The sequence below is a fragment of the Salvelinus sp. IW2-2015 genome, linkage group LG9, assembly GCF_002910315.2.
Source record: "Salvelinus sp. IW2-2015 linkage group LG9, ASM291031v2, whole genome shotgun sequence".
NCBI classification, from domain to species: Eukaryota; Metazoa; Chordata; class Actinopteri; order Salmoniformes; family Salmonidae; genus Salvelinus; species Salvelinus sp. IW2-2015.
Window position 1 is genome coordinate 12,626,215 of NC_036849.1, and position 11,700 is coordinate 12,637,914.

An 11,700-nucleotide genomic window follows, 5' to 3' on the forward strand; every position below is an offset into this window, starting at 1 on the left:
CACACACACCCACACACACACACACACACACACACACACACGCACACGCACACGCACACGCACACACGCACACGCCTTCTCGTCTGTCACATCACGTGGTGATTCATTGGAAGGTTATAAAACATTTCACGTTATGAAAGATTACAGCAGGGAGAGTTAAGGCATCTGATGATCCATTAAACATGCCTGTTCATTGAATAAAAACAGTCACATGATCCCTCACACTAATCCATGCACCTTAGATCAGGTAATAGATTCTATCTGCAAAGGTACATTCTATGTATAAATATCGGTTCTCTTCCACAGCAAGGGTCAAAATCTCAATATTTTACAGAACATTCATGAGGCATTTTAGTAGCCTTATTAAACAATTAACTTATTAGGCATAGGCCTATCCTGCATTGTAATGCATGACATTTGGGGGGAAATAAGATTAATATTTGTATTTTATATTTTCAAATATTTATGTGAATATACAGGACAATAAAGGCTACTCAATTTCAAATTATTATTAGGCCTACCACTTCTTTGAAATAATCTTAGATATCATTGACAAATATTTGTGTGGTTGCATCTAAAAATAGTCTAATGTTAAGTCATGTGTACACGCTCCCTGCTCTGTAGTTGAATTGATCATATCTAAGGGTGAAACAGGCCTGTTTTGATGCCTTTTTATACCCCCACACACAGGCAGGCAACCTCATAAAGCTATTAGCAACTCGGATGGCACTTTCACTTAGTCACAGTGTATCCACAGCAATATCTTTGCCCTGTGATGGAAACAATAGCTTTCCCAGTGGGCAAAACCTGGTTGAAAAGACGTCAGTATGACGTCTTATTCTGGTCGCAAGGTGGTTGAAAAATCACATTTTTTTCATACGTCTTTTTACTGACCAGAATATTACGTATTTTTCTGAACATCATACGACCAGTTGGTCATAATTGTGACCTCTATCTGACAAGCTGGTCATAATTCTGAGCACTATATTATGTGCTATATTATGTAGCCTACTGGTCACAGTTAAGACCTCATCATAACCTGGTAATGACCACCTGACTACAGTTTATTACCTACTGTAAAAAGTATTGCAGAGGATAAAGTTGGATATTGAAAATATGGTTCATTACATTTCTATTTGTTTCCATAGTCACCAATAGACTATAGATAGATCAAGCAATGGCAAAAACAAATTGTCACAGCTGTTGAATGAAGTAGACCAAGGTGCAGCGTAGTGAGCGTACATATTACTTTATTATTATGACGCCGACAAAAACAATAAACAATCCAAAACAAACCGTGAAGCTTAGGCTAAGTGCCACAAACAAAGTCAACTTCCCACCAAAACAGGTGGGAAAAAGGGCTACCTAAGTATGGTTCTCAATCAGAGACAACGATAGACAGCTGTCCCTGATTGAGAACCCTACCCGGCCAAAACATAGAAATACAAATAATAGGACATAGAATACCCACCCCAAATCACACCCTGACCAAACCAAATAGAGACATATAAAGGACCTCTAAGGTCAGGGAGTGACACAAATCTACATCACAATTGTTGCACACACATCACAATTGACTATCTGCAAATAGTCATTGTTTCATAATTCACCCACAGACATTACATATATAGAAAGACTGGGACACAGTTTATATAAAGTCAGATTGTTTTATTTTATTAATGATTAATAAGAGTGGTGTGATGGGTCAGATCTGCAGTGAAGAGAATCAGCGAATTACAACTTTATAAATATGAGATAAACATTTTTTTTAAGGATATTTGTGAAGAAACTTTGTGAACTCAGCTGGCTAAAGGTATTTTCAAAGAATTTCCATGGTACTAGTTGAGGAAGTTTGTGACAGTTATAGCGTAGATGTCTTCAAAAAGGAGCAACTTGCTCATATGCACACAGTACCAGTCAAAAGTTTGAACACACCTACTCATTCACCTTTCTCTTTGCTTATTTGAGCTGTTCTTGCCATAATATGGACTTGGTCTTTTACCAAATAGGGCTATCTTCTGTAATCCACCCCTACCTTCTTGTCACAACACAACTTATTGTCTCAAATGCATTAAAAAGGAAAGAAATTCCACAAATTAACTTTTAACAAGGCACACCTGTTAATTGAAATGCATTCGAGGTGACTACGTCATGAAGCTGGTTGAGAAAATGCCAAGCGTGTGCAAAGCTGTCATCAAGGCAAAGGGTGACTACTTTGAAGAATCTCAAATATAAAATATATTTTGATTTGTTTAAACACTTTTTTGGTTACTACATGATTCCATATGCGTTATTTCATAGTTTTGATGTCTCACTCTTATTCTACAATGTTGAAAATAGTAAAAATAAAGAAAAACCCTTGAATGAGTAGGTGTTCTAAAACTTTTGACTGGTACTGTACTTTGTGTCCTCCTCCAACACAGCGGTCAGGGGCATATTTGAGGACTTTCCGGAGGGCCCGCAACACATCAACCTCCTGAGTGTTCTGGCTTTTCATGACCGTAAGCATAAAAAGAGAAGAAAATTAATTAACGATTGGCATAATGTGAATATGCAGGATACGACAGAACAGTAATGCACAGTAAAATATCTTTAACAGCCAGAATCTACAAAAATTGTCTCATTGTCTATGTCAAATGTCAAAGCTGCTCACATTTACATTCCAACTACAAAAGAGCACATGCGAGTGGTAGCAAAGGCATGTTTGCTCCTCTCTCCCTTCATAATATTATTGAAGTGGGACAATAATTCATTGGTCATCAATTTGAACATTTTTAAGAGGATATTAAATTAGACAGTAGTTGGATAATGACAATTTTTAACTCATGTCTAAATGGTAAAGTTTTGCTTAATCCTAATCCATGTTGTAATATTCAAAAGTTTTGTATAAACACACCGCTCTATAATCCGTAGGACATTGTTCGGGACAAAGAATCCCCTAAGAAAGGTAAATGCAAAAATGTAATTATGTGTAAAGAGGCATTAAAAAGAAGGAAAAAAATGTAATTCCTGCAACAAACATTAGAAATGGAAATGGCAAATCTCTTCCTCTTCTCTGCAACCTAAAGGGGTTCATCGGCTGCAGCTGAGCACGTGTGTGAGTTTGATTGTGTGACAGGGAGAATGAGCAAGAGAGAAGTGGGAGAAACGTTACACGACTCACCAAGGGAGCTGTCTGTTGAATCAGGACACAAGGGGTTTGCACCAACAACAAAAAAAGTTAAGTTAAAATAGAATATTATTTGCTTTACAAACTTACTGTATATTATTAGAAGCAGTGCTATTTTAATTTGATCTACTTACACTACACTCTTAGTGTAGTTCCAAAGCGGTTCTTCGGCTGTCCCCATAAGATAACCATTTTTGGTTCCATATAGAACCCTCTGTAGAAAGTTTTACCTGGAATCAAAAAGGGTTCTATATTTGACCAAAATGGGTTCTTCAAAGGGTAATCCTATGGGGACAGCCAATGAACTGGTTTACGTTCTAGATAGCACCTTTTTCTCCCTAAGAGTGTATGATCAGCCATTATGGACAGCTGAATAGCATGTCTCTTGGGGAATCTAGTCTCAGTGAGACCTGATGCAGAGAAAAAACGAATGATCATCAGCATAACTAGTACAAACCTAGCTCTTACAAAGCTGGCTAGTAGGAATCAAAACACATTGAAGATCAGAGTATGAAACAGAAAAAATAAACATTTTGCACATAAAACTTGACTATGGATTTGAGGAGTTATGGTTCTGCGCTTTCCTTTCCCTGGGATGTGGCAGAATAGGTCACTGGTAACTGAGTGGGTGGCCACGCACTGCTGTAGAGGCCATGCATCAGGAAATGTACATGTTTCCAGTACTCTAAAGACCGAGACGAATCCTCATTGACCATTGACCAGGTCTTCACTAAGTTAGACTTAGCCTAGTAAGTACATTGACTATGTTGCCCCTCAGCAATCTGGCAGTCAGGCAGACATACGGAGAGAGATAGAGAGATCAATAGCAAAACATAGGCTATTTACATTTCTTAGTCAACCAGCTGGATAACTTATGTACTCCTTCCCTTTGTTCCCTCCTCCATCCTGCCATCCAAGCTAGAAGATTCCTGCAAAAAAAGAGAATCATGAATTGAAAAAGGCAGTTGAGAGTTGTAAAGTTAGAATGGGTGAGGGGGAGCAGGGATAGGCTAAATGTATCATATGGTCAAATCCCAAATACACACAATACAAGGATCCCTGATGAATGGAGAAAAATGTAATATCCATATTGGGGGGTACAAGTTTCAAGAGTTAGGCTAGCTCATAATGTCTCTCCCACACACACACAGAGCGAGACAGAGAGAACACACATACACACATGTATTGTCATTAACTAAAATGATATCAAAATGTCAAAGCTTTTGCTAGCTACAACAGGTAAAAATGTAAACTTACCATGACAATGGAAGATTAGCCAGAGAGCTAACATTAACATTAGCCAGCTAGCTAGCTACCAAAACCTTCCTTGACATTCTTCTCCCCAACAAACCACTGCTTGACTTACAAAAATAAAACATGAATGAAGGAGAACAGGGACTACCACTTAGCAGTCAAATCTTTTTTGTTGTTCTCCAGCACTGTTGTTGTGTAGCCTAGCGGGCTCTTTGTCCCAATGTGCCATATGCAAGTTAGTGCCTGCGTGCAGAGATCTATTGCTGCTTGAGGCACAGATTCCAATCCAAGTTTTAGCTGGAACTGTTATGCCTACCTCCTTATTTAGCTACTGAAATGTTAATAAAATGACTGCAGGCATTATGTTAATTACTTAAAAGCTTTAAGGGAAAAAATATAAATGTAATTTTCTCAGGGTAAAATAAAATAAATACATTAAAAGGGTCAAATTCAGGTGCAACAATTGTTGTAAATCCTAGTGGATTGTAGTAGGATATTGAAATAAAATAGACTTACGTTTTATTTGTTAAATTCTGAAAAGAAATGTAGTTAGTCATTATAGAAGATTAAAATTGCATTCAGTGGAACAGAAGAAAATGTGCAACACAATAAGCAGTGCAATTAACATCAACAAAATAGTATTATTAGAAGCCAACACACACAGCACACACTAGATATCATTCATTAAATAACCATTATTTCAATTTGAGCTTTTAATGACCAAGCAAATTCTATGAATTGGAGGTGACATATCACAATTCTTAGTTTTTTAAAATTGGTATTTCATCACCTGCAGAATAAAAACCTTGCCCTAATCCTGAAAAAAATGTATCTGGTTGGATAAACTGAAGAGGACTCGGACTGAGTACCATTAGTCGTAGCCCATAGTAATATGATTCTGCAAGGCTCTGGAAAATATGAATCCCCCGAGTCCAAGTCCATGCTGAGTCCCCAGAATCTCAAACAGAATAGGCCCATGCCCAGAGTGTTGACTGGGTACAGTATGCCAACCAGACCATAACCCACTTGGGTGAGTGCTGCCAGCTGTTGTTTGCCAAGTATGCAAAGCTGAATCATGCAAACCCTGCTGAAAAAGAGCATTACCCAAATGTTGTATAATTGTAATGGTTCTAGTGTCTTATATGCAATGGGTGCATGACCCACAAACACTATGCAAATGTTTATATAGATGGGTGTCTATTAATTGAGTAGAATTTAGATAACTGGTCAGTAGTTCAATTTCAACCAAAAACAGATATCAACCAAAACAAGACATATTTTAATGATTTCTGGTTGTGATCTGGTTATAAGAAGTCCCGACCAGATTTCAACCAGTAAAAGACGTCTTTATCACGTTTTATGCCCACTGGGTTACTAGGAGCACCGAGACTGTCACGATTACAGTAAAAAAAAAAAAAAGCAACAGGTAGGCCTATCTGCCTTAAAAGTGGCTCCGAAAAAGTGGCTCCGAATATCTGGGCGCCATGTCTTGACCTGCGGTTTTAGGACACGGCGCATTCACAACTCTACCCCTGTCACACTGAGCGCGCGCAACCGGACACAATTCGATCTGGCTCAGTAATTTTGATGTGTTATAAACTAGAAACACACAAGGTGCATTGAGGTTATCACCAATCATGTTATCACAGATTAATCTTGCGCGCTGTCCCTGGGTTCCATTCGTCGAATATTGAAAATGAGAAATCCTGGTATTTTGGCGGCGTTCCACCAACCTGTCTGCGCGTGACGTAGGGAGGGGACTACTTAAAGGCGGATTAATGCTGGCAAGACATTAAATCCAACCACCCTCCACCCAGACACAATGCGCGACCCATCAACCTGATCTGAAGATCGAAAATAGGAGGGCTTATAGTAATCAGCCCTTCAGCTCCACAAGACAACGAGAAAGTGTGGCAGCGTCGTACCAGCGCTTGGGCAGAAGCACAGACCAATATTGCACAGCGCTGGAGAGAGGAGGGCGGAACAGCTACGGGCTTGTGATCAATGCATTTGCCAGATAACCTCGGAACCTCTGGAGAGTGATAACGACCAAAAACCCGGGGAAATATTTTCCACATATTCGGCAGGAGTTCGTACAGAGTGCCGTGGGCTCTCGCCTCCTCCGGATGAACAATAATGGGGGAATGGACCATACTAGAGAGGCTCCTGGAGGCTGCTGTCCAGCAGCACTCTACTATGATAGGAAGGTAAGAGCAAAATGTCAACTGGATTTGCAATAACTAGATATGCATGTTTTAATGGCTGTTGTTGGGGCTAGATAGGTGGCTGTGCAATGCACTAACTGAGAAGCAGAGACTGGGCGCTATTCCCTGTTACGCTCACTTTACCAAACAAACGCTTGCAAAACATTTCAAAACACAATACAGATGAATATCAATGAGTGAATACTTCAGAGTACACAGAAATATATAACAATGGCACACTGACATAAATTATAAAAGCATAATACACATAGCATCCGAACCAAACCCCGTGCTAAGAGCGAGCAGAGCGTGATCCCAGCAAAGAGCGTTCGTTTCAGCACTGGACAGCTCTCAAACACGCGCCTGTTTAGAGACACTGTACTCAATCTCCAGCCATTTTCACAGAATTAACATAATTTACTGACTCTATACTCATACATTGTTTGTTTGTTTGTTTGTTTTTAGGATCCTACTAACTGTGGTGGTGATCTTCCGGATTCTAATCGTAGCAATAGTTGGAGAGACAGTCTATGATGACGAGCAAACCATGTTTGTTTGTAATACCTTACAACCGGGCTGCAACCAGGCTTGCTACGACAAGGCATTCCCAATTTCACACATTAGATTTTGGGTTTTCCAGATCATAATGGTTTGCACCCCGAGTCTTTGTTTTATCACATACTCGGTGCATCAGTCYGCGAAACAYAAGGAGCGACGGTACTCCACCGTCTTTCTGWCCCTGGATAAGGATCAAGATTCAATGAAACGAGARGACAGCAAAAAGATTAAAAACACCATTGTGAATGGAGTACTTCAGAACACAGAGAACTCCACCAAYGAAGCCGAYCCCGACTGTTTGGAAGTCAAAGATATCCCCAATTCCGCCATGAGAACTACTGGGAAGTCTAAAAAGAGTCGGCAAGAGGGTATCTCGAGATTTTACATAATTCAAGTGGTTTTCAGAAACGCGCTGGAAATAGGGTTTTTAGTGGGTCAATATTTCTTGTARGGATTCAARGTCCCYTCGGTGTACGAYTGTGATCGWTACCCKTGCATAAAAGATGTKGAGTGRTATGTTTCCAGACCAACAGAGAAGACCGTGTTTCTAGTCTTCATGTTCGCGGTCAGTGGCTTTTGTGTGTTGCTGAATCTGGCAGAACTCAATCATTTGGGGTGGAAGAAAATCAAAACGGCGGTGCGAGGAGTTCAGGCGAGGCGGAAGTCCATTTATGAAATCAGAAATAAGGACTTGCCTAGAATGAGTGTGCCTAATTTCGGTCGCACTCAATCCAGTGACTCTGCTTATGTGTAGCACATGGAGAGAGTTCCCGATGGGACAATGTGCGATGTGTAAAGATTGAACCAAGATGAACACTGGATGATGACAGCTCCCAACGCCACATCCGTTTCATGACTTAAAAGCGTGGGCCGATGTTTTATTTGTTTATCTTTTAAGGACTCCAATGGCAAGCGTGGATTACACGTTTGTTAATTTATTTATTACATTGCACTGATGCAACTTTTTAGTAACGTTTATACTATGTAAAGCGCTAAATAGAGATAATGTCGACGTGTTCACGCATTTACTCTTTGTGGGCTGATCTACTGTACTTGAAGAGAGTAGGGTAAATTAAAATTGCACTAAGAGGTGAACACCCGGGAGCCAAACCTAACCCGATGCGTGACAGTGTTTAAAAAAAGAAATTCAACCGATTGTTGACACCAATCTATTTAAGCGACACAATACACCGGTTGACTATATGTTCGAGGGGAAATATTCTCCAGATTTATATAGGCATATGCCTAAATATATAAATACATTTTGACTATGGATCGACCTAGTTGAAATACATTAGCATCATTCATATTTTTGTTGCCTGTGTTCGCACCACTGACCTTAACGTATGTAATCATTCCATTGCTATATAGCTGACTTGCAAAACAGTATCTGGTGGATTTGCTGCAAACGCTAACGTCTGTGACTTCCTTAATTTATAATACACCAAAGCGCCCACTGCTTTCATTTGTGAAAAGTGTTTTCTTGCTTTCGTGTAATTAAGTGCCATACTTGTACATAGACATATATATATGTATACATAGAAATAAATAAATATATAATATTATTCATCATGAAAGCTAATTCCCTGCTTGAATTATGCTAAATGCCGCCCTATTTGTTGCTTTAACTTGTTGTGATTTAAATGGATATATTACATTTTTCTCTATCTCCCTTGCTATTTGGCCAGTGACTGGGAAATAAATAAAGTGCTAGTCTTTTTTATATACTGGAAGAAAACGTTTCTCCACAATCATAATTGATCTCAACTCAAAATAGCACAAATTGACCTTTTTAACAAACTAAGAATGGGCAATAAGTATCTGCTCAGGTGCTAGGGTTTTTCACAGAATGGTTTTCCATGTAACCAAAATGAACCAGAAAAAAAAACACCCTTTTCTGTCGAAAAATAAAAGTGGGATTCATGTATACCAGAAACGTGTGAGGTGCAATACTTTTCTGTCTGAAAGCTGAACTGGAATGTTAGAAGGATCCTATAGCTGCCCTGTCTAACAATGGCTTGGTTCAGTGAAAATGGCAATGTTTGCCACACACACAAGCCTATGTCGTTCCATCCCATGAGAAAACCCCTATGAGCTCTTCCTTTGATGTTGTCAGTGTCTGTTAACATGTGGGTGTGCTGTAATGCATTTCAATGGGGATGATGCTTCCATGACAAACATCAATACAGCATGTCCCATAACAGTGACCAGACGCAGCCGTAATGTGAAATGCATTCTAACATCCATGTACTGTCCCTTCCCAGTCATAGCTGACATGACCATGACTGTTCACATGGCTGCTATACTGTTACTGACTTTATGACCTTGCTATTGGACAGACACACCGTACAGAACAGGGATGATTAAAACCTGATCTTCATTGATAGAGGACTTTTTTGTCCACCCCTTCTTCCCTCTTTTCAAGGAAGTGAGCAAAGGAGCAGCTCTGGCTGAAGGGAAGGTCATGTGAGCCTCATGAAGGTCACAAAGAAAAAGAGAAAGTGCTGAACTGTACGCCCACACTCCAGAGAGAGAGAGAGTGAGGGGGGAGAGAAAAAGAGAGAGAGAGAGGGAGGGGGGAGAGAAAAAGAGAGAGAGGAGGATTCCAGGCTGACCATCCAGGATGATCTGAGGGATGGTAGGATGCAAGACTCTACCTCTGCCAGGATGACTTGGCAAAGCCCAGAGAAATGGAAGAGTAGCGCACACTGACACATCCATCTCAAACTCAGCAGGGATGTGAAAATTGTCTGTAACTCAAGAACTGGAAAAAAAACTGAGGAAAAGAGTAGTTTGCCTACTTGGCCTCTCTCCTCCATCTCTCTCTATTTGTCTCTCCCTTCCCTATCTCTGAAAATGTTTACTGACCAAATGACTGTACAGGCCATCCTGTCCAGTTCCACTCAGTTGTTTTCAACGCTTGTAAATCTCTTGGGTTTTCTTTCATTGAGAATTCCCAGTTATACAAGGCTGTTGTGTAAGGGATCCTATAAACAAAGACTATATTTTCACTGTATATTACTGTATATTTACTGTACATTTACTAAAGGGCCACTTGCTCTGATGCTGTGCTTGTGGTTTCCCTGCAATATTCATCCTGGTAATTTCACGGCTACTTCTAAATGCCCAAATTATTGGGTTATGTATGAATGCAATTATGCATGCTGTGTTGCATTTTCCATGTGAGCGTTGGGAGGCTTGGTTTAATATTACATTGTACCTGTGCTGCTCTTCATTTCCTTTGTGCTCAGCTCGCTAGAGCCAGGCTAAAAAGGAAGAGGGCTTTTGACCAGAGAGATAGCTGGAGATAGCGACAGATGTAAGCGACTCTCCCAGTTCTATGCCATTTATCTTGTGCTCGCTTCAGCCCCCACTCTTGACAACAGTAGATACATCTGAGCAAGGACTGCAGCTATTTCAAGGATCCAAGACAAATGCTCAGGAAAACCACACATTTCAGCTGATTGCAGGCGCTTAAATATACAGGGAGGGAATTTTAGAGGACCATTTTAGCCCTTAATCTCTCAGTCTTTGTTTAGAAAAACACCTCTGAATTAGAGAGAATCATCTCCCTGAGACTGTTATGGTCTGGGAGAGAGGAGAGGTGGTCAGTGCCCTGTCTTCATAAAATATCAAGCTCATTTTATTACCATCCATTACTGCTTCAGTGTAATTTCATCCTTCCTGTTCAACACTTTAATAAGGCTTTGCCGATAAAAAAAATGCACTGGTTATCATAAAAAAAATCAATACTCTTTTTCTCAACAACAAACCAAGCCTCCAACCCTTGACGTTTTTTATTTAATGCGCTGGTTCCGTGTATGTACTGTAAGCGGAATGACTTTGAAAGACATACTGTGAATTAAATCCATTTTCTCACCAAGAGGAGAATACATTTGCTCAGGGTGTGCTGTCATTTCTTTCTCTTCTGTTCTGACTCTCCTTGCTATCCTTCTTTTCTCCACAGGAGGAGTTCATCTTTAAGACAGCCATGTAGAAAAAACTCAGAGCTGGTTCTTTTTCAAACGCTGAGTCTTTATTTTCTCTACTTGCTGTCTAGAAATATGAAGTCGTGCTACATCCAAAGAGGATTTTATGTGGAAGAAGATCCAAACAACGTCAACATTGTATGACACGGGCTCACAACTGAAATTCTGCAGAAGCACTCTTACACCTTATCATCAGCACAGCTGTAAATTCTTCTATATACTATAAAAGTGGGGAAGCCAAATAAATACTACACACTTTATTTCTATGAATATTGTGTGTGCGTATGTCTTGCACATTTGAAAGGGTGAGAGGGTCACCTGGGGTGACGGTCCAAGACCATCACATTTAATAATAAGGAATTATATTTTAGTCAATTCATTAATTACTGTGGCTTATAATTGACTAATGTATTCATGCATTATGCATTAATAAGCCTAATACTAAAGAAATCATTCCTCCTTGACCCTGGTTTAATCCAATGACAGTTTAGTTCCAGGTCATAGATCGTTGGCAAGACCACTGTTA

At 39.8% G+C, this 11,700-nt stretch overlaps 1 protein-coding gene across 1 annotated transcript; it reads left to right on the forward strand.

Annotated features, from left to right (window-relative positions):
* The first annotated feature begins 6,139 nt into the window (after window positions 1-6,139).
* LOC111968584 (gap junction delta-2 protein) lies at window positions 6,140-11,084 on the forward strand. The gene is given in 2 exon segments (XM_023994261.3): window positions 6,140-6,630; window positions 7,093-11,084. Coding segments are annotated over 2 exon segments (918 nt in total). The 5' UTR covers window positions 6,140-6,559; the 3' UTR covers window positions 7,940-11,084.
* The last annotated feature ends 616 nt before the right edge of the window (window positions 11,085-11,700 follow it).